Genomic DNA, 25750 nt, shown 5'->3' with positions numbered 1-25750 from the left:
CTCCGTGAGGGCGGGCGGGGCGTGGGACATTTGATTTTATGCCAGCTTGCCTGTGTGGTTGCCTGTTTATAGATGTGTGGGAGTGTAAAGGCAGGTTGCTCAGCACACACATTCCTCTACTGCCACGCGATAAGTCACACATAATCACAAGTGACACACACACACACACACACGTCTCCTCATCCACTTGTATAGGTGTGTATAGACTGAAGATAATTTGCATGCGCTCCCTTCAGGCAGCATGTGGCAGAGCTGCGCTGTAGATCCGTCTGAGATGTGCAGATATACTGGGCAGGATGGACAGATTATTAATAGAAATAATATTTATAATTATTAATACGATATTACATTCTCTCTTGTGTATCAATGAGGTACATGCTCTGGGCTTTAGATAAGCACTACATTCATTTCCCTTATTATTATGGTGCAAATTACAGGGTGCAGAGAAGGGCATGGTTTACACAGATAACCTTCTGAAGGAAAGAAGATCTGGAAAATTCTCTGGAAATTCAGTGATCCTTATTCATGCAGGTGCTTGAGAATGCAGGGATGAGCAATGTTTTAATGCACTCATTTCTCAAGCAATCGCTTGGTGTGTGTGTGTGTGGGTGGGTGTGCGTGTGTGCAGATGCAGCCTGAGGGGTAGTTAGCGAGTCTTCAAAGGATCTTTTGAATAGACAGAGGGAGAAAGATTTCAGGCATTTTAATTGCTGATTCCATGGACTGAAAAAAATATGATTATTTCTTTATTATATATTAAAGAGAATAGATAATTATATTCTAGACATTTTGTGTGTTGCTTTTTATTATGATGCCAGACAGACAGACAGACTGATAGATAGATAGATAGATAGATAGATAGATAGATAGATAGATAGATAGATAGATAGATAGATAGATAGATAGATAGATAGATAGATAGATAGATAACTTACGGAGACTATACAGTTGTTTCCACCTACATCTCACACACACACACACACTTGCGAGGACCTTCCACTGACATTGTGCTATTTTGTTATAAGGAATTAACACTATACTTAATCTCACTAAACCCTCATTAACCAAAAAAAACTCTTTTAGCTTATTGGTGAAATAAATAAACAAACAAATAAATAAATAAAAATAATTCTGGGAAGTAACCAAACGTCAAAACTGTCAGATATTCCTATTCTTGTGTGGACCTTCTATTGGCATCATTATTATTTTAACTAAATCTAAACTTCAAGAATTAATAAAAAAAACTTTTTGTATTATTTTTTTTTTTTAAATAAAAGCTGCTTATTTTGTGCTTAAACACTTTGGACCAGCCCAATGTCCTCATAAGTTCATAACTGTCAACTCTTATCATCCTTCTATTCTATAGGATCTTCTATTGGAATCACATAACCTCATAATGATAAGGAAATATTTTTGATTATTTTAGTTTTAACATACAGTCTTCAATTTTTTTTTTGTAAGGCAGTTTCTCATGAGGACCAGCCAAATGTCATAATAAGTTCAAACCTGTCACAGAATCTAGAATGTTGCAATCCTATTTTCTAAATAATTCTATTTCTAATATAAAATAAAAACACAGATTTCTCTGGGGTTTTTTTTTTTACCGCTTTTATTTCTTTATTACTTTATCTGCAGGAAAGTGTCCAGAGATGCAGATTGAGTCCTGAAGTTTTGGGCAAAAGTTTCACCCATCAACATCTCGATCCTAAAACCTTTTCACTGCAGCGAGCAAAACCTTGTAGAGAAACAAAAGCTTTTTATTACATAATCCTGTGTTTGAGCCAGAGAGAAACACGCATGCATGTGAGACACAGCCACATTAGCATAATAAAAGGGTTTTCCCTGAGCTCAGCCTTTGGTTTCTGACTCTTTTTCACGCCTGCCTGGGATAAAGCTCAGCCTTTTATTCCATGTGTTAATGAGTCCCATTCACACACCTGCCCGAGTTTCTCTCCAGCACGGAAAGAGTTAAGGACATACACCTGTCCCATCACACACCTGCCTCAGAGTCTTCAGCCAATCAGGTGCAAGTGTGTGAAAGCTACCTGTCGGGACAGATAAATGTGCCGGCAGCGGCAGGCCCAAATCAAAACCGCTTCACTCAAGGAGGTACACAGATATAACCTCTCTCTCTATCTCTCTCTCTCTTTTTTCCCCCCTCTCTTTCTTCTCTTTCTCTAACCGTTATAAATATATCTAAACGGAAACACACACCTTTACCAGAGAGGAGAGCTTCGACTGAGGATTTAATTCTGCTGCCTCTGAGGAACGACATGACCAAGGAGATTGAGTAAGTGACACGTGCCTTTACATTTACACACTTTATCTCAAGATGTTGATTATAAGTTGCTCTGATACAGTTTGTGATACAATGTCTTGAACTCAACTGACACAGATGTTTACAGATGTTAGACTTAAAAAAAAAAAAAAACAGATTCGTTGTTGGGTTTTTTTCCTTCAGGAAATTATTCGAAACTTTCCGAAATTGTTAGGTTTCCGAATGTCTTTATTCCTCTCACACATTCTCAAGGTGTCAGTTTCGTCGCTTGCAGCCTTGACACCCCATCTCCCCTCACTGGGCAACTAGACCCTCATCAGAAATAGTACTTAGAGACTGTTTGTACAGATAGCTGACACCACAACCAGCACACACACACACATACACACACTCAGGACACACTGTGCTGTGTAAAGAGAGAATAATCATGGTATTTGTGTGTGTGTATGTGATTCTGCTGTCCTAGGGGCTTTTACTGTAATTTAGAAACTAAATCAGGGCATTGAAAGTGCATGGTACGGTGCATCCCGTTGTTGCATGTCATAATAACATCACCAAACATGCAACATGTGTCTGTGACAGAGCAGTGTTTTAGAGGACTCGAGTCGAGTTCAGAACCTGAGTCCTTCATTATTAAGGTAAAACAATCTTCATGGAAGAGAAAGATCAACAGGAAATGTGTCCATTTGCTAAACAAGACCTCTCACCTGGTCAAACAGAGCTCTGTCATGAGCTCAGGTGCTCGGGAGTAAACTAACTGTTTGCTTGCTAGCTGCTAATCCAAAGGACAGGGGACAGAAAAATAAATTCTACGTTTTTCCTGTGTGGGGAGATAAGTGATCCTTCTCTAATGTCTAGATTTTGTTTGTGGTCTTCAGGCTAAACTGACATCCCCCTTGGTAAATTGTATCAGACCTTATATTTGCATGAGCTCTTTCCCTCAGGTGCTAAGAACATCTGCGCAGCAAACGTATAGACGAGTTGTTAGGGATCATCTCAGAAAGAAACACATTTCACAAAAGATCTTCAGACAGATGTTTATGTGGATTGTTGATGTCGCTGCATCCTTCAGTAGTATTTGTGAATTTGAAACCCCTGCATTCTTTATTAATCTCGATGTCCTGCTTCAGATATATAGACCTGAGAGACATATCCATGTGTTTATGACTTTATCTGAGGAAACGTCCTGAACTGTTGCATTTCTTCAAACCAAGTTTCTCAACTGCCCCCCCCCATCCCTTCTTGCTCTAGAGCTCTGATGGTTTTACAGAACGAGAGCTTTAATTATCCATGCTACTCTGACAATTATCTAATGGACTCCTGGAACTACATAGACATCGACAGCTGCAAAACAAAATCCAGGATCACTGATGATGATCTGAGCAGTATCTCCATCTTCAGTGATATTTGCAAGGTAAAAAAAACAAACAAACAAAAAACAAAACAAAACTGCAAATTCTCTAGAACTTTCCTAATTCTAAACAACTGACATATGAACTCATTCATTTGTTCTTTTTTTTACAGACTCCAAAAGAGCAGAAGATGACTTCCTGTTCACATGGTGGCAACACGTTTAAACCAATGGACAGGTAAGGCAAAAAAAACTAGATCTTCCTTCTGTACCAGGACAGTCAGTAATCTCCACCATACAGTCCCAATTCATTTCACATCCTGCCAAGATAAAAGACAAACCCCAAACACACGCTAGCGGGAGAGAGAGGAAAGGATAGAGGTGTGCCGGCCCAATTGTCAGTAGACACAAGAGTGACAGGTGTATGAAACTTAATGTAGGTGTTTCTCACAGGTTTTATTTTTTCGCCTCCTGCCACTCCTCCAGTGCGCAAAGCGAGGGCTAGCAAGATTAGCTCGAGCTTAGCTGAGGTCAGAGCAGTTGAGGATTCTAATCCTCTTCCCCATCCCACCCCAGAGACAGCTGAGTCACTGGCCTTTTGTGCTGCTGATCAGGAATATTTTTTTCCCCTTGAGCTGAGGCGATGACGAGAAAGGCAAACAGAGTTAGACATGTGGATTATGAGGCAAACAGCTCCCACCCAGCTCTCCTCAAACAATGTCGAGATTGAGTGCTGTTTCTGTTTGACTTTAACAAGTTCTCCAATCACTGCTACTAGTAAAAGTAAACTTCGAGTGCTTTATTTGTTCTAGAGTTAGCAGTAATGACAAGCCACCTAGCTACTTTCACTCAACTCTAACCTTTAAATATTGAGCATAGGCCCAGTGTGCTTCCACAGTGACCACAGTTATGTTTTAATTATCTTTCAGAACACCCAATGGTTCTTCTCCTGAGCTGACACAGCTACAAACCGCGCACCTCATGAAGCTGGTCTCCGAGAACATTTCCACCACTCAGTCACAAGTCGCGAAACAAATTTCTCAAAGCAGCAACAACAACAACTACATCCAGGCCGTCGCGGGCGACAGCTATGAAAAGCAAGCCATCAACAACATATTTGATTCCCTTATGCTGAACACACCCCAAAAAATGTGGACTTCGGATCCCACCTATACTGATCCCAGCACTGAAGTGAGTCTTACCAAGAAAACCTTATCTGAGCTGACAAAAATGATGTTTTTCATTATGTTGATATATATATATATATATATTGCTATGAAACTAATAGTTTGAAATATCCAAAGCTCATGAAATGAACGTCCTGCTTTTTCTCCTTCACCTGCACAGCCCATAGGCTACAACAATCAGTTTGTGGGCCACCCAAGTCCTGATTACTCCGACTCATACTCAAACTCTCCTCCTGAGAGGTACAGGTAAGCCACGCATCTAGCACATAACAACACTTTAACCTGCCAATCATCAAGACTTTAACCTTCTGCCAATTGCTAATAATTACACATTGCCCTAGGGACTAGAACTAGACTATTGATTTTTTTTGTATGTTTGGTTGTTCATGTAGCTTTTGTGATGTCTTTGTTAGCAGGAATGATTTCCAGTTCATTCTCGGAGCACCACAAGCCTCCCAAAACAAGACCACAGAGATTCCTATGGTGTACCTGAACAAGGGCCAGTTCTACCCCATCACCTTGCAGGGTGTGGACAGCAGTGCTGGGATCCCTTGCACCAAAGTGAAGGTGAGTAAAGGCAGTTAAAAAAAATTCAGCTTAAATAAACACTAGCAAAGTGTTAGATTTGTTGGGAAGGTGGTGGACTTTCTCAAAGTTCTTCAAAGTTCATGCATCTCATGTTCACAGGGTGAGCTGGAAAGTAAGAGATCTTCTAAGATGGGTTCTAAGTAAAACCTGCCCAAAAGTCATAAAATACAGTCAATAATAAATGATAAGCCAAAGATCATGAGGTTGGAAATCTTCTAGAATAGAATGTTGTGGAGATCCAACCAAATGCAAATTAAAATAGGAAAGGATTCTCAAAGGTTTTAGTACGTACATTAAAACATTTTTTGCCATTCTCAATGCTCAGGACGTGAGAGCCAGCCTCAGTTCTAGAGCAGCAAATCACATTCCATAGAACTCTAGCACTCTTTACGTGCTGAAAGATCTCCTGTCAAGTCTGTAGCTAATTACTGGGCTGATCACAGCTTCATTATTGATGACTCAAGGTACACACTTGGCTCAAACAGCATCTGACATTCAGCCCATTGCGTAGAAGCTTAACAAACTGTCGCCACTTCCAGCCATGACATTTCCCAGTGCTTAGGGTTTAACACATGAACGTTACATTTTGATCAGATCAGCAGCTTTACACTTAATAATATAAATATTTTTGTCGATACATTTCCAGAACACGCCTATGTGCGCAAATCCTGTCTTGTAGCCTTTAGGCCAAAACTCCAAGTGACTAAAGGCTTAGAGATGGAGAGGGAGAGGCATGGCAACCTGTTTTCATGCGAGCGTATATGTACACTCGCTCCATTTCTATGACAATAAGACATAAACCGAGGTATTAGCTTGATGACAGGTTGTTTTTCTAAGAAAGTTTCTGTAACAATCGCCCGGTCTTTTTGTTTCTTCTCTGTGCTCCTGGCATTCTTTCTCTTTCGCTATCGCTCTCAGACGGTGATCATGGCCGTGTTTGAAAACGAGAAGAGTCCTGAGATGCAGCTGAAGTGCTGGAATCACTGGCACGCGCGGCAGCCGACCGCTAAGCAGAGGGTCATTGATATTGGTATGTAAACCAAACACATAGACGTGTACGTGGATGTCTCATAGCTTAGTGTAGAGGTCTGTAGTCTTAAACAAAAGGCTCTTAACTTCAAATGACTGTAAGGTGTGGCTCCTGTTTTGCTGGAGTACCCTTGCCCTATAGATTGTGGGTTTCTTCCTGGTCCAACACACCCACACTGACTCAGGAAGTCTGTTAATTAGCTGATTATCTGGGGAAGGTGTGTTAGAGATGAGAACACAACACAACTGGCAGGGCTAGGAAACGTCAGGAACCATACCTGGCCAGAGTACTCAAGTTCTAAGCTTTTACTGATGAATTTAATCATCCATCTCATGTGATCATTAACCGTTTTAATGCATCTTTTTCTAGCTGACTACAAGGAAGTCTTCAGTGGCATCAGCAATGTAGAAGAGGTCGCTTTTAATGCATTATCTTTCATCTGGAACACCAATGAAGAGGCGAAGGTAAAAACACACACTTGCCTCGATCCATCTGTTTGTGTGTGTGTGTGTGTCACAAGGGCAGAGGAATCCATGGCATGTCACCACCCCAGGCACCTGTCATGACAACAGGGAGGGAGAGAGAGAGAGAGAGAGAGATCTCATGAATATCCTGAGGCAGTTTAGGGCGGGACAGCGAAACCAAGAACAGGCGGAGGAGGAAAAGACAATCAAAAAGGAAGAAAAAAAAAAAAAGAACGCAACATATACACGCCTGATAATTATCAAGACTGAATTTATCAGAGAGAGAGAGAGAGAGAGAGAGAGAGAGAGAGAGAGAGAGAGATAGATAGATAGATAGATAGATAGATAGATAGATAGATAGAGAGAGAGAGAGAGAGAGAGAGAGAGAGAGAGCAAAAAGCACAACAACAGACTGTGAAAAATAAACTGGGTAGAAATTAAGAAATACAAAGAATGAGTTGTTTGCTCGTTTGTGTCCTAATAATAAAAAAATGGATTACAAAGACAAAGCGAGCTGATCCTGGCTTAGAACTGAACCTTTCGCTTACTAAGCCCGTCTTTCTTTCTTTCTAATTCTGCATTTGGGTTAAAACTTGCCTGGTCATGTCCCGGTGTTCCCATTTTTATTCCACACCTTTCCTATGAAAAATGAAGTGCTGTGTATTTGCCATCGTTCAGGGCTAGATCGTCATCTGTGGCGCTAGCTTGTTTTTGTTTGTTTTTTTCACTCGTGCAGTTAGATGATACATGCGTTATGATCATGTTCAGGGCTTAGAAATGACTTCAATGTGCTCATTGTTTCCTGTATCTGAGATCAACTCCGTTACTGTTAGCTAATGCATGAAAATGTACTTAATAAGTTAATGAAAGCCTTAAAACCTGTTTCTCTCTCTCTCTCTCTCTCTGTCTCTGTGTGTTCTGTATTGTATAGAGGCTTAATAAGTTAAGATTTATTCTTTGATAGCATTTGCTGGATTTATTAACAGTCAAATTAATATAAACATGACTTCTGGCTTCTGGATTGCCTCAAAGAGCATCTTGTGTATCTAAATGTTCATTCTCTCTGGGGTCTCCGCAGGTGTATATTGGCATCAATTCCCTCAGCACAGACTTCTCCTCTCAGAAGGGGGTAAAAGGCGTCCCTCTGAACCTGCAGATCGACACGTACGACTTCAGCTCTGGTACCAACCGTCTCGTCCACCGAGCCGCATGCCAGGTCAAGATCTTCTGCGATAAGGTCAGTCAGACTTTTCAACTCCATTCAGATCGAGACTTTGTGGATGGTTTCAGCTTGTGTTTATTGTGATGAAGGTGCGCACTAAAGCACTCGAGCCCTCTAGGCTATTATCCATTACTTGAGATCGTGCCTTCGGAGCAAATATGTGCCTTAAGAGTCATCTTTCAGTGTTTCTAACTGCCAGAGTCTTGTGGCTTGAAGGATCATTTTCATACGAGAAAAAGATCACTCGTCGATCCGTCTTTCTCTCCGCTCAGGCACATTAACACGTTTGTATCTGCTGGTTGTTAAAACAGACCATTCATCCCATTATTCAGCTCTAATCTGATAAAGCCTCCGAACCCTCATATTCTCGCTATCTTTTCCATCTGTTGTGTTCCTTCGCTTTGGTTGCCTTCATCGCTAGCATGTAGTGAGTACAGGATGGGAGGAATCATTCAGAACTTTACCTGTCTGACTGGTTCAGCCACAGCAGGCGAGCTTAGTGCATCACTGCAGAACGAGGAACCTGTGTGTTTTTCCATCAGATGGTGCTGGCAGCTGGATTTTTTTAAGCATTGTATTTCAAAAGTCTGTTTTGATGAGGCACAAATCACAGGAGTGAGTTAAAAAAAAACACTGCACTTGTCTTCCTACAGGGCGCAGAGAGGAAGATGCGAGATGAAGAACGCAAAAGAGTCAAGAGGCGAACCAAGAACGTTGCTGACTCCACTAACGGTGGTAAGCGTCATCCATCCCACCCTTCAACCAGTTACAGTACATAATCACGCGAGTCTGAGATCACTGTCCGGAAAATTTGATTTTATGCAATCAGGGAAGTTTTGTAAAGAAACCACACCTAAAACTTCCACTTAACTAATTCATTTCTTTTCTTTAAGCCATAACTTAACTTAGTTAAACAGCCCGAGTGAGAACAACCTAGCCATAAAACACACTAGAGAATTACTGATATGTCAGATAGTGAGCTTCTTAAACAGGAAACAGACTGAAAAACAGGCCGAATAGATTAACATGTCCCTTCTTAGCACTTAGCTAGCTCTGAGCTTTGCTAGATAAAAAGATTACAATCCTCTCTAACAGGGTTTTAGCTTGATAGCATTGCTAGACCCTGATCTATTCCTACTAGCATGAATGTTTTTGTAAATGTAGCTGTGGAAACTGAATTAGCATTACTAACTCTACATTTCTAATATGCAAAAGTGAAGTGTACTGGTATGAAATATTTTGCCTAGTCAATGACATAGTTCAAGCAATATATTATGTTATTAGGGAAGGGGAAGTGTTAATGTTTTGTTTTGTTTTTTAATGGCTAAGAGGATTAGTGTTAGCATCCAGTGATTAGCACCCAGTACTTATTCACCTACACACATCTTCTAGCACATTTCCAGAGTCATAGCACTTCAGTTAAAAAGATTATATTCAAGATTCAAGATTCAAAGAACTTTATTAATCCCAGGGGGAAATTCCTAACATGTTTATTTTCAGATTTTAGATTTAGGTGACGAAGTTAGATCACAAATACGTGAGCTTGTGTCATTGGTTATAAAGTTTCTGAAAGAAAGTGTGTCTTCTTTCTTCCAGGAAAGCAGACTCTGGTTTCCAGCTCCATGGGGAAGGACTGCACTTTCTTTAAAGCTCTCGATGACCACGTCACACTGCCTGTGCTGTTCATCCCAGAGACACACTACAGCAACCTGCAGCGATTGGTACGTTTAACAGACACACACACACACACAAACACACTCACCTCCAGGAATCCTGGGATTTGCGGTTAGCCGCAACGCTGTCAAGTCATGTTCCAACAGCTGCAGGGCAGCGAGTGCAGGAGAGAGGCTGGAAAAGTGTGGGAAAAAATGCAGTGGGGAAAAAAAGAGGGCTGGGAAGAAAGCTAGAGAGAAAGGGAAAGTATGATTACACAATTGTATACGAAACTCACCTCATGAGGAGACAGCCATGCTGAATGACATGGAGGATTAGCTTGCAGGGGTTCGCGCACTCCCAAACACACACATACACACACACACACACCTGACTCAGCCTTATTGCGCTGATGTTAAAGGGATTGTGTGTTTACACAGTGGAGAAGAAGAACACACTTCTGAAGCACGGATTTTCCCACAGTCTCTGTAGGATTCAGTGCGTCAGATAAGATGTGCATTTCTTTACAGCTCAGCATCTTGCATGCATGCAGCCACCCACACATGTACATGCCATTTACACACACACACACAGTGTTGGATGTCATACAATCGTAGCCTCTATTTGGGATCATGTCACACTCCAGTATCGTCTGCATGTGAGAACAGACTCTCAGATCGGGCAGTTAGATACACACTCTCCTGATTGTTTGTGTGATGTTATGCATTGCTAGGTTGCACCTGCCTAGATGTGATAAATGATAACACCATCAGTGCACAACAGGAAATCTTTCAATTTATTATTTTTTTTACTCTAATGCTGATAGAGTCTGTTATCTTTGGCTCTTAGGCGGTGACCACAAGTGCAGAGGAAGGTGAGAGGAACTCGCTGAAACGCGTCGCCTGCTTCAATGAAGCAGGAGAGCAGTGTGGCTCGCCACCCAGCAAACAGCCACGCAGAGAAGAACAACAAAGAGGTATGACAATGCAACACAGGCGCCAACAAACCACAAACACAACACACATTATCACAACAAACCATTAACTAACTACACAACATCCACCAGCAAATCTCCATCACACAATAACAAATATTACAAAGTACAGCATAAACAACACAGAACCACATCACAACACCCTACATCACACATAAACACAATGTAAACAATACAAAACCACATCACAACACCATACATCACACATAAACACCATGTAAACAACACAAAACCACATCACAACACCATACATCACACAAACACCATGTAAACAACACAAAACCACATCACAACACCCTACATCACACAAACACCATGTAAACAACACAAAACCACATCACAACACCCTACATCACACATAAACACCATGTAAACAATACAAAACCACATCACAACACCCTACATCACACATAAACACCATGTAAACAATACAAAACCACATCACAACACCCTACATCACACATAAACACCATGTAAACAATACAAAACCACATCACAACACCCTACATCACACATAAACACCATGTAAACACCACAAAACCACATCACAACACCCTACATCACACATAAACACAATGTAAACAATACAAAACCACATCACAACACCCTACATCACACAAACACCATGTAAACAACACAAAACCACATCACAACACCCTACATCACACAAACACCATGTAAACAATACAAAACCACATCACAACACCCTACATCACACATAAACACCATGTAAACAACACAAAACCACATCACAACACCCTACATCACACATAAACACAATGTAAACAACACAAAACCACATCACAACACCCTACATCACACAAACACCATGTAAACAACACAAAACCACATCACAACACCCTACATCACACAAACACCATGTAAACAACACAAAACCACATCACAACACCCTACATCACACACAAACACCATGTAAACAACACAAAACCACATCACAACACCCTACATCACACATAAACACCATGTAAACACCACAAAACCACATCACAACACCCTACATCACACATAAACACCATGTAAACAACACAAAACCACATCACAACACCCTACATCACACAAACACCATGTAAACAATACAAAACCACATCACAACACCCTACATCACACATAAACACCATGTAAACAATACAAAACCACATCACAACACCCTACATCACACATAAACACCATGTAAACAACACAAAACCACATCACAACACCCTACATCACACATAAACACCATGTAAACACCACAAAACCACATCACAACACCCTACATCACACATAAACACCATGTAAACAACACAAAACCACATCACAACACCATACATCACACAAACACCATGTAAACAACACAAAACCACATCACAACACCCTACATCACACAAACACCATGTAAACAATACAAAACCACATCACAACACCCTACATCACACATAAACACCATGTAAACAACACAAAACCACATCACAACACCCTACATCACACAAACACCATGTAAACAATACAAAACCACATCACAACACCCTACATCACACATAAACACCATGTAAACAACACAAAACCACATCACAACACCCTACATCACACATAAACACAATGTAAACAATACAAAACCACATCACAACACCCTACATCACACAAACACCATGTAAACAACACAAAACCACATCACAACACCCTACATCACACATAAACACCATGTAAACACCACAAAACCACATCACAACACCCTACATCACACATAAACACCATGTAAACAACACAAAACCACATCACAACACCCTACATCACACACAAACACAATGTAAACAATACAAAACCAAATCACAACACCCTACATCACACAAACACCATGTAAACAACACAAAACCACATCACAACACCCTACATCACACAAACACCATGTAAACAATACAAAACCACATCACAACACCCTACATCACACATAAACACCATGTAAACAACACAAAACCACATCACAACACCCTACATCACACATAAACACCATGTAAACACCACAAAACCACATCACAACACCCTACATCACACATAAACACCATGTAAACAACACAAAACCACATCACAACACCATACATCACACAAACACCATGTAAACAACACAAAACCACATCACAACACCCTACATCACACAAACACCATGTAAACAATACAAAACCACATCACAACACCCTACATCACACATAAACACCATGTAAACAACACAAAACCACATCACAACACCCTACATCACACATAAACACCATGTAAACAACACAAAACCACATCACAACACCCTACATCACACACAAACACCATGTAAACAATACAAAACCACATCACAACACCCTACATCACACAAACACCATGTAAACAATACAAAACCACATCACAACACCCTACATCACACATAAACACCATGTAAACAACACAAAACCACATCACAACACCCTACATCACACACAAACACCATGTAAACAACACAAAACCACATCACAACACCCTACATCACACAAACACCATGTAAACAGCACAAAACCACATCACAACACCCTACATCACACATAAACACCATGTAAACAATACAAAACCACATCACAACACCCTACATCACACATAAACACCATGTAAACAACACAAAACCACATCACAACACCCTACATCACACAAACACCATGTAAACAATACAAAACCACATCACAACACCCTACATCACACATAAACACCATGTAAACAACACAAAACCACATCACAACACCCTACATCACACACAAACACCATGTAAACAACACAAAACCACATCACAACACCCTACATCACACAAACACCATGTAAACAACACAAAACCACATCACAACACCCTACATCACACATAAACACCATGTAAACAATACAAAACCACATCACAACACCCTACATCACACACAAACACCATGTAAACACCACAAAACCACATCACAACACCCTACATCACACACAAACACCATGTAAACACCACAAAACCACATCATAACACCCTACATCACACATAAACACCATGTAAACACCACAAAACCACATCACAACACCCTACATCACACAAACACCATGTAAACAACACAAAACCACATCACAACACCCTACATCACACATAAACACCATGTAAACACCACAAAACCACATCACAACACCCTACATCACACATAAACACCATGTAAACAACACAAAACCACATCACAACACCCTACATCACACACAAACACAATGTAAACAATACAAAACCAAATCACAACACCCTACATCACACAAACACCATGTAAACAACACAAAACCACATCACAACACCCTACATCACACAAACACCATGTAAACAATACAAAACCACATCACAACACCCTACATCACACATAAACACCATGTTAACAACACAAAACCACATCACAACACCCTACATCACACATAAACACCATGTAAACACCACAAAACCACATCACAACACCCTACATCACACATAAACACCATGTAAACAACACAAAACCACATCACAACACCATACATCACACAAACACCATGTAAACAACACAAAACCACATCACAACACCCTACATCACACAAACACCATGTAAACAATACAAAACCACATCACAACACCCTACATCACACATAAACACCATGTAAACAATACAAAACCACATCACAACACCCTACATCACACATAAACACCATGTAAACAACACAAAACCACATCACAACACCCTACATCACACACAAACACCATGTAAACAATACAAAACCACATCACAACACCCTACATCACACAAACACCATGTAAACAATACAAAACCACATCACAACACCCTACATCACACATAAACACCATGTAAACAACACAAAACCACATCACAACACCCTACATCACACACAAACACCATGTAAACAACACAAAACCACATCACAACACCCTACATCACACAAACACCATGTAAACAGCACAAAACCACATCACAACACCCTACATCACACATAAACACCATGTAAACAATACAAAACCACATCACAACACCCTACATCACACATAAACACCATGTAAACAACACAAAACCACATCACAACACCCTACATCACACAAACACCATGTAAACAATACAAAACCACATCACAACACCCTACATCACACATAAACACCATGTAAACAACACAAAACCACATCACAACACCCTACATCACACACAAACACCATGTAAACAACACAAAACCACATCACAACACCCTACATCACACAAACACCATGTAAACAACACAAAACCACATCACAACACCCTACATCACACATAAACACCATGTAAACAATACAAAACCACATCACAACACCCTACATCACACACAAACACCATGTAAACACCACAAAACCACATCACAACACCCTACATCACACACAAACACCATGTAAACACCACAAAACCACATCACAACACCCTACATCACACATAAACACCATGTAAACACCACAAAACCACATCACAACACCCTACATCACACAAACACCATGTAAACAACACAAAACCACATCACAACACCCTACATCACACACAAACACCATGTAAACAATACAAAACCACATCACAACACCCTACATCACACAAACACCATGTAAACAACACAAAACCACATCACAACACCCTACATCACACACAAACACCATGTAAACAACACAAAACCACATCACAACACCCTACATCACACACAAACACCATGTAAACAACACAAAACCACATCACAACACCCTACATCACACACAAACACCATGTAAACAATACAAAACCACATCACAACACCCTACATCACACACAAACACCATGTAAACAACACAAAACCACATCACAACACCCTACATCACACATAAACACCATGTAAACAACACAAAACCACATCACAACACCCTACATCACACATAAACACCATGTAAACAATACAAAACCACATCACAACACCCTACATCACACACAAACACCATGTAAACAACACAAAACCACATCACAACACCCTACATCACACATAAACACCATGTAAACAATACAAAACCACATCACAACACCCTACATCACACATAAACACCATGTAAACAATACAAAACCACATCACAACACCCTACATCACACATAAACACCATGTAAACACCACAAAACCACAACATCCTAAATCACAATTTACCACCACAAAAAAGATGTAAACAAGACAAAACCACATCCTACATCACACATAACCATCAAATAAACACCAAAAACCACAACACAACATCCTACATAACACACAAAGACCACATAAACAACACAAAACCACATCACAACACCCTACATCACACATAAACACCATGTAAACAACACAAAACCACATCACAACACCCTACATCACACATAAACACCACAAAAAACACCACCAAACCACACACACAAAACACTACAAGTCAAACCTCAAACTAAACAACACAAACCCACCTGAATCACACACTAACACCACAAAAACAACACACTCAAGCTCCACCATAACATAAAGCACAGAATCTCTCGATCACACATCATCAGATCATACATAAACCCCCCGGGATCACACAAAACCATCACATCACTACCACAAAACCACATCTCAGCACCACACTCCTTCAGATGAGGCAAACAAATCCAAGATAAAATGAACTTTCTTTGAGGTTCACATTGAGGTTTGAGCTTGTTGTCTTGGTAACAAGTCCAACAACAGCTTCATTGTATATTTATTTATTTATTGTTTTTGTTATAGTCCTCCTGTACGTACGGCAAGAATCAGAAGAAGTGTTTGACGCCCTCATGCTGAACGCTCCCACCCTGAGAGGACTCAGGCAAGCGGTACGTTCTACTTTCTTCTCTTTTCTTTCTCTTCCTTCCTGCTCTACTTCTTCTTCTTCCTTCTATCCCTTTCTCATACATCTTAAGATCTCGCCACAAGATCCTTGACATGAATCGCATCTTGTTTCTCCTTTCTCATGCTCAGATTTCAGAAAAGTACGGCCTGCAAGAAGACACCATCGGGAAAATCTTCAAGAAATGCAAACGGGGGTGAGTGACAGTTTGGTAGAATTAATCACACACGGGGCTGACAAGGGTGGCGTCGGCCATTTTGGCACAGGGAGGGTCACGCTGGATGATGGCTGCCATTTCTGCTGGAGTGACAGAGCAGATCTAGGAGATAAAGAAAGGCTGGGATGGATTGAAATGCTCTCATGGTCTCTTGCTGTCAGCTTTCTGGAACTTAAGCTGACAGACCGGGCGGGCAAGAAGTCTGCAGTGAAGGAATTTCATAATTGCTGTTTTCTTTACTTCTTTACCAGTGAAAAAAAATGTTGGAGAAAAAGGAAACCATATGAATATGAAGCAATAGAGCAGGGAAATTCTGCCCCCAAAACAAAGTGTAGATCCTCCAGTCACCTCTCACTATCATGTATATATCTCTCCATACCCCTGTGATTGTACAGCAGCAGTTTATACGTGACTTTTACTCCATTTTAGCGACAGTAATCTAGCCCAAGGCTTCGCTTATGTGGATTGGAGTAAGCTGGTCCTTAGACACGTAGATGATGGTAGTGTTTGGAAGAACAGGACAGGTTAGGTGGCATTCTCTCTGTCTACCTCCCATCATCAGTCTATTTCCTGTGTACCCTCAGGCTTGGCAGACCTGGCACACACACACACACACATACACACATACACATACACATACATCACCTTCTGGGTGGAACATTCCTTTGATTTATGATCTAAGTCTAAGTCTGAAGCAAACATTTAGTACACAGGAAAACAAATCTTCATGAAGGGACAGCTATGCGTTTATCTAATCTAATGTAATTTAATCTTTTTTTGTGTCAGCAGCAAGTTTATGACGTTTAGATCCAAGGCTTTGTACGTATTAAAATAAATATTAGTCTGCAAACTGGAGGGCAGTTTGAGTACCTTTTAACCATACATTCGCGTAGAAACTTTTCATAACGATATCCATCTGCACTCGTGACTCACTTTACACGGTTTGTTGATGATCTCTAAAGTTTACGCCAAGTCTCGCCCTCGCTAAAGTGTATAATCTCACCTGGATAGTGTAGATTTATACCCAAGAACTGCTGTTGTTATCATCCATGAAGTTTTACACACAACATTTCGACACACTCGGAGCTCTTCGGCTTTACAGTATCCAGGCGTAGACCATTTTTATTTGCATTAGTGAGACTTTTTGAGTCTGATTCATCTCACGGTTTCGTCCCCGTGTTGTGCCAGGGAGTTTTTTTCCCTTCTTGCTTGCTTTTCTCTGGCATGATCTTTAGAGGTTTAAATCCACATCTGGATTTCGGTGAATGTGCTGGGTGACACTGTACTGTTAAAAGAGCTTTACAGAAGAAACAGAATCATAGAAACAGGTTTCACAGAAACAGGTTTATTTAGACGTCCTGGATGCTGATGATGGAGGATGTTTTCTACGTGTAGGTTGGGTTATAAAAATAGTTAGTAAAGAGTGTTTGACTTAATAGAGAGAGAGAGAGAGAGAGAGGGAAAGAGAGCGAGCTGTACATTGTGATCTTCCTGGCTTTCTTCATCAGTTTCATTGTAGAACATTCAGGTGATTAAGGATTAACTTTTGCACATAGTTTACTTCTTTCTTTTCACTACACATGGACTGAATAGACTGAAAGTAGGTCAGTGTTCACCTGTGTTGGTTTAGTCGCTTACTGACGCCACCCTCGAAGGTCCAGAAACCACCCTGCTTCTAGTTGTACATGACATTAATTACTCTAATACCTCAATGTTCAATCGCGTCTCATGATTAACCTCATATTCTCTCTGTCTCAGGATTTTTGTGAACATGGACGACAACATCATCGAACACTACAGCAACCATTCGGCCTTCCTCATCGAGATCACCGAGGTCATGCTCAATCAGTACCAAGTCACGCTACTCGAGTTATGAGCGACATCATCTTCCCATCGACGAAAGCCCCCCCCCCCCCCCTTTCACGGGCAGTGTCTCCCCAGCCTGCCAACCCGAAAGCACTGCCACATCTCAGAGAGATTTCTTTCGTGCCATCATGGGGACAATAGAGCGCTGCAGGTTTACAGCTTAACGTCAGCACCATATTAATTACCTCTGCAAATACAATTTTATTTCCTCATTTTTATTAATTATTTTAATTATAATTTTTGTTCTAACCACGTAAGCAATTATGATGCATCAGACGAAAGGAGCGGATGAATGAACGAGTTGTAAATATGAATTGTAAATAGAAGTGAATATTGTTATCAGAAGAGACTTTGTACGTCTTATTGATTAATATTTTAGTGATAGCTTTGCAATGTCTGCCTGTTTTGGAAAACAAAAAAAGCCCCATCACCGCTGCTTTCTGTGGGCTCATCATTTCTGTGGAAGGAAAAGCAGAACATGGTAGTGGTATTGCTTCCGCGTGCTTGTGTCGGTTCCTTTACCTTCATGTATGTGCCTCTTAACACTAAGCAGGTTGCATACACTTCCGGTCAGGACTCTGTAGCTTCACACTAGCCTGCTTGTTTCACATCCCGAACTGTCCCGGTCAAAACCAGGCCAGTTTTGGACTTTGAACGTCGCACATTTCCTGCCCGCGGAGTGGCATTTCTGTCTCAGTGTTTCACCTGTGAAAGCTCAGTAGCTGGTGACTTCGTGTTGCTCATCACCGACTCCGCACATTTCGAGGCTGCTCGGGAATTACGGGTTTCACGGCGACGCAGCCTCCTGTCCTCCCACATTTAGTTTAATAAAGTAAAGAAAAGAAAAGAAAAGAAAAAGAGAACCACAAAAAATTGTGGAATTTTTTTTTTTTGTTTGTTTATTCGGATTTCACATCACAAGCATTTCAGCTGCTTTGTGTTTCCATTGTATATCTTTTGGTATTTTTTGCAACAGTTACCCTATTTGCTTTTGTATTTCGTCTACTTTTATAAGGAAAATAAAAAAAATGAAATGAAATAACTTGGCTAAGTGTCGTAACTAAGAGATCATTGTGTCTAGTGAATGCTGATTTGTATTTAACACAATACATTTCTGGGATTTTACTTTATTATGTCTTTGCATTTCATCACATTGGTTCAAATTTATAGTGAAATATTGGGGAAAAATCAAGTTAAACAAAAGTGTGTGATTGTGAGCATGCAGTTTACATGAAGCTCGTTGAACCATCAAGGTTTCTTCTTCTTCTTCTTCTTCTTCCTCTTCCTCCAGCTTTCCCCTTCAGGCGTTGCCACAGAGAATCATCTCTCTCCACCTATCCCTATCTTCTGCCTCCTCAACACTTGCACCCACTAGCTTCATATCCTCATTTATTCCATCCATATACCTCCTCTTTGGCCTTCCTCTTTGCCTCCTGCCTGGCAGCTCCATGTCCAACATTCTCCTACCGATATACTCACTCTCCCTCCTCTGAACATGTCCAGACCATCTTAATCTGGCATCAAAGTTTCCTTCTTAAAGCTAAATAATATTTAAATATTTTAAGACCTAATTGTCTGAGAGTGTATGATGCCACCAAATAATTCCAGTGTTGCACCGTGTTCAGTGAAAACAGTGGTGCAAATTGAGGCTGGATTGAGTTTCCTCTTCCCTGGTGTTCAGCCTTCTTCTCACTCATACAGTTAAAATAAACAGAGCTCACGCTGGTCACGTGATCACGTTCCATTATGGAGAGTTTGCACCAGTACCAAAAAAGAAATGGTTTGCACTAAGGAAGTGCTGGATGGCTCCAGATCACACTGACACAAACAAGTGACCTGCGATCTACAGCACCCAAGTAAAAGGGAGTGGAAATCAGGCATTTTGGAGCTCTATTTCTGACTAAGATTTAAGAGTTTTACTGACATACATTATATTGCCAAAAGTATTGGGACACCCCTCCAAATCATTGAATTCAGATGTTGTTTTTCAGGGGTTGGCCTTGGCCCCTTAAATCCAGTGATGGAAACTCTTAATGCTTCAGCATACCAAGACATTTTGGACAATTCCATACTCCCAAATACACAACACCTGAATTCAGTGATTTGGAGGGGTGTCCCAATACTTCTGGCAATATAGTGACCCCGGGTTCTGGGAACTTGGCCACATAGGCTGGCAAAGGCTCAGTGCACTTTCCAGGGCTTGTCCTCTCATCTCACTCTCACTAACAAATGATTGTGGACCAATTCTTAGCAATAGCTGCTACTTCTAGTGCTTGTTGAAGGCAGTTATATTGAGTAAGTCACATAGAGCCAAAAAATATGCATATTAACATCTCTCTCCACCTATCCCTATCTTCTCTCACAGACCAATTGAGGGTTAAGGGCCTTGCTCAGGGGCCCAGCAGTGGCAGTTTGGTGGCCCTGGGATTCAAACTCACAACCTTCTGACCAGTAGTCTAACACGTTAACCACTAAGCTTCCACATCCCCACCCTATTCCCAGCCACTGTACAAATGTGCTCTCTCTTTCTATTTTAACTCTGTTTCCACTTCGGGGAAATTCTGCTGAGATTTTAGCAAGGATTTTAACCCTCATCTCATAAATCCAGAAGAAGGTGTGTGTGAGTATGAGTAACCCTTCAGTCACAGTCCAAATCATGGACAAACAGGACAAAAACAACCTGCAAAGAAAAAGGATTTCCAGGCAAAATGTCTCAAATACCTTTGCTGGGAGTTTCTGGCACGCTGAGTTGATTGTAAGAAACAGAAAACAGGTGTGTTAGAGTTAGAGGTGAGAGGTTGTAAAGTCTGTTCTGGATCTGGATCAGGATGGAGAGACGCAGCGGTGGAGCTGACGGGCCTTTAGGGTTTTACTGATATTAATGTTTATAAAGCAAAATTGGTTAATTTTTTTTTAGAAAAAAATGACAGGTGCTAAGTTGTATGGTGTGTGTGTGTGTGTGTTGGGTGCAGGTTTTTATTAAAAGAACATTAGAAATAAAGAAATCAAGCTCAATTTCCTTCTCTCTCTCCTTTGATCCCGGTTTCCTGCTGTTTTTTTTCTAGTTGTTTATTTGTAACCCTCTTGCTGTTTTGTCAGCTTGAGACGTGTGTGTGTGTATGTGTGTGTGTGTGTGTGTGTGTGTGTGTGTGTGTGAGAGAGAGAGAGAGAGAGAGAGAGAGAGAGTTTAAATGCTTATTGTTTAAATGCAATTTGTGTGTGTGTGTGTGTGTGTGTGTATATGTGTGTGTGTGTGTGTATGTGTGTGTGTGTGTGTGTGTGAGTGTGTGTGTGTGTGTGTGTGTGTGTATATGTGTGTGTGTGTGTTCCACAGAGAACAAAACATTTTTTATTTAATTATAAAGATTTCCCATCAGCTCTTTGTGATCATATTCACTGGCCTGCTGTTTCTTATCAATTCATTTTGTATGTTAAGCAGAGAGTTAATGATGGAATTTAAAATAATATTACAAGATAATTTATTCATAACAAGATGAGAAACAGACTGAGAATGAAGAGGAAAAAATGAACAACATCCAACAATAAGTCAAACAAGGAAGCAAGAAATAGATTAATCCATAGATTAATGGATAAATGTATGAATGAAAGATGGATGGATGGATGAATGAATGAATGAAAGATGGATGGATGGATGGATGAAAGGATGGATGGATGGACAAATGGATGGATGGATGGACAAAAGGGTGAATAAATGGATGGATGGATGGATGGATGGAAGGCTGATTGTATGAATGGATGGATGAATGAATACATGGATGATTGTATGGATGGATGGATGGATGGATGAATGAATGAATGAATGAATGAATGGATGGATGATAATATGCATGATAAGATGGATGGATGGACAAATGGGTGAATAAATGAATAAATGGATGGATGGATGGATGGATGGATGGAAGGCTGATTGTATGAATGGATGGATGAATGAATACATGGATGATTGGATGGATGGATGGATGATTGTATGAATGAATGAATGAATGAATGAATGAATGGATGATAATATGCATGATAAGATGGATGGATGGATGATTGTATGAATGAATGGATGGATGGGTGGATGGCTGATTGTATGAATGGATGGATGGATGAATGGCTGGATGAATGAATAGATGGATGAATGGATGAATAAATGGATGCATGGATGGATGGATGATTGTATGAAAGAAGGGATGGATGAATGAATGAATGTCACACAGACTCCAAAAATTAAGCAAAACTCATCAAATAAATTGAGCGAGCAATTATCACTACCCTTTTTTTTTTCAAACTAAAAAACAGAAGCATAAGCAAACACCTTGTAATGACCTCTCCTATAAAATTATTGGAGGAAAAAGGTTTCTTGATTTGTTAGGCTGTGAAACACTTTAACACAAAACAGCAGCTGATCATCTGGACCCAAAACACACACCATGTACTGTCCACCATCCTGACCTCCACAGTCTGAAATAACTATAGATCAGGAGATACTGATTATGTGAAACTGTGTAGCCCCACTGTCTGTCATTTCTTAAAATGAAAAGCTCCTGAATTTTCTGGCCACTAGACGGCGCTGTAGAGACATCACACAGGCGATCGCTTTAAGACTACAGTAAACCAGGCTTCCCATCAAATTTTATTAAAATATTTACCAAAGTGTCTTTATTATTCATCACAACTCAACCTGTGGGGAAACCCTACTGCCCCTCACACTGCACTAATACACAGAGTGAAGCCTGCACATCACTTAGTGTCTGTTAGCAGTTTGTGTTGCTGATTTCTCACTGATTTAACTGGACAAATGATTAACTGCATATTAATTAGGAATTATGAATAGATGAATGAACAAATGAATGAATGAATGGATGGATGAATGAATGGATGAATTAATGGATAAATGGATGGATGGATGAATGAATGAATTAATGGATGGATGGATAGATGAATTAATGAATAAATGGATGGATGGATGGATGGATGGATGGTTGAATTAATGGATAAATGGATGAACGAATGAATGATTGAATGAATGAATGAATGGATGGATGGATGGACGGATGGATATGAATGGATGAATAAACAAATAAATAAATGGAATAAATGGATAAATGAATAAATGAAATGGATGGATAAATGAATGAATTAATGAATGAATGAAATAATGGATAAATGGAATGGATGGATGGATGGACAAGTGAATGGATGAATGGATGGATGGATAGATGGATGGCTGGATGGATAGATGGATAAATGGATGGATGAATGAATGAATGAATAGATAGATAGATAGATAGATAGATAGATAGATAGATAGATAGATAGATAGATAGATAGATGGATGGATGGATGGATGGATGGATGAATGGATGGATGAATAGGTAGATGGACAAATGGATGAATGAATGAATGAATGGATGAATAGATAGATGAATGAATGAATAGATAGATGGATGAATAGATAGATAGATAGATAGATAGATAGATAGATAGATAGATAGATAGATAGATAGATAGATAGATGGATGAATGGATAGATAGATGAATGAATAGATAGATAGATAGATAGATAGATAGATAGATAGATAGATAGATAGATAGATAGATAGACGGATGAATGAATGAATGAATGAATGAATGAATATTGCTTTAAATATGTGAGAAAAGTCTTTTAAAGCTCATTTTTACGAGACTGAAAATGAAATAAATACTCAGACCAAACACTAGCAATGGCAAATCTCTTTACTATTTGAAGCTGGTACCTCTGCTGGGTCACCTTTAACAATGACAGCCTCATCCTGTTTGTTTGTGTGATTGGAACAATACATTTAGACGTTTAACACATGTTGTAGTATAAATCAGATCATATGTAAATATTTATAGCTATATCTTGTTGTATTCAAAGTTATTGACTAAAAAGACAAAAACAAAACAGAACCAAGAATATGTTTACACACAAAATGAATCACATCCTTCTGGAATAACATTAAAGCTCAAACAGAACAGAGTGTCTTCATGTCTACGGTACATGAACCACAATAATAAACTTGATTACTGGAAAAGCAAACACACTTCGAATGTCACTCAACATGTACTGAGTGTTCGTCATGATCAGTATGGTACAGTGTGTGTGTGTGGACGCAGATGAACTCACTGCACTTGATATATTGAGAAGATGTTATAGAGTTCATCTTCTTGCAACTGGGTGCAATGATGAACAAATATAGTGCTTTTTTAAATAGTATATAAGATAAGATAAGATAAGATAAGATAAGATAAGATAAGATAAGATAAGATAAGATAAGATAAGATAAGATAAGATAAGATAAAATGAGATGAGATGAGATGAGATGAGATGAGATAAGATAAGATAAGATGCCAGGAACTGCTTCAGGTGAAGTGAATAAGACTGATGATCTCCTCATCATGGCACCTGTTAGTGGGTGGGATATATTAGGCAGCAGGTGAACATTTTGTCCTCAAAGTTGATGTGTTAGAAGCAGGAAAAATGGACAAGCGTAAGGATTTGAGTGAGTTAGACAAGGGACAAATTGTGATGGCTAGACCACTGGATCAGAGCATCTCCAAAACTGCAGCTCTTTTGGGGTGTTCCCGGGTCTGCAGTGGTCAGTATCTATCCTGTCCTGTAACTATCCTTCAAGTCCTGTAAGTAACCTACAGGATTTAAAGGATCTGCTGCTAACACCTTCAGGGATCAGGGCTGTTTTGGCAACAAAAGGGGGACCAACACAATATTAGGCAGGTGGTCATAATGTTATGCCTGTTTGGTGGTCTGCCTTTCAAACCACAAGTCTTAGAAACGTACATTTCTGCCACAAAAATATAAAATATATTTAATAAACAACCCTGTATTTTCCCTCTTGAGGTAGATATGCTATGGATTGCATATTCATTAAGCCAAAAAAAAAAAAGAACAATAACGTCATTTAAAAGACGCAATTCTCTGTAGACCATTTACAAGCTGTTTATTTATTTATTTATTTTTTATTTTATAGAGTGAAGAGAGA

At 39.9% G+C, this 25750-nt stretch overlaps 1 protein-coding gene across 2 annotated transcripts; it reads left to right on the top strand.

The window, feature by feature from the left end:
* Positions 1 to 2010: 2010 nt before the first annotated feature.
* grhl3 (grainyhead-like transcription factor 3) lies at positions 2011 to 19632 on the top strand. Of its 2 annotated transcripts, none has more exons than XM_058399520.1 (15): positions 2011 to 2290; positions 3530 to 3692; positions 3803 to 3867; positions 4559 to 4820; positions 4977 to 5062; positions 5233 to 5383; positions 6323 to 6434; positions 6804 to 6898; positions 7977 to 8135; positions 8774 to 8855; positions 9717 to 9841; positions 10623 to 10749; positions 16540 to 16625; positions 16771 to 16835; positions 18615 to 19632. In XM_058399520.1, exons 1-15 carry the CDS (start codon positions 2274 to 2276, stop codon positions 18730 to 18732), a joined length of 1713 nt encoding a protein of 570 aa, XP_058255503.1. In that variant the 5' UTR covers positions 2011 to 2273; the 3' UTR covers positions 18733 to 19632. The 2 variants fall into 2 exon arrangements, with proteins under 2 accessions (XP_058255503.1, XP_058255502.1); XM_058399519.1 differs by having other exon boundaries at positions 2013 to 2290; positions 5230 to 5383.
* Positions 19633 to 25750: the final 6118 nt, after the last annotated feature.

The sequence above is a fragment of the Hemibagrus wyckioides genome, linkage group LG09 (assembly GCF_019097595.1).
Source record: "Hemibagrus wyckioides isolate EC202008001 linkage group LG09, SWU_Hwy_1.0, whole genome shotgun sequence".
NCBI classification, from domain to species: domain Eukaryota; kingdom Metazoa; phylum Chordata; class Actinopteri; order Siluriformes; family Bagridae; genus Hemibagrus; species Hemibagrus wyckioides.
The sequence above is the reverse complement of the archived record's forward strand: the minus strand, read 5'-3'. Positions and strand labels throughout refer to the sequence as shown.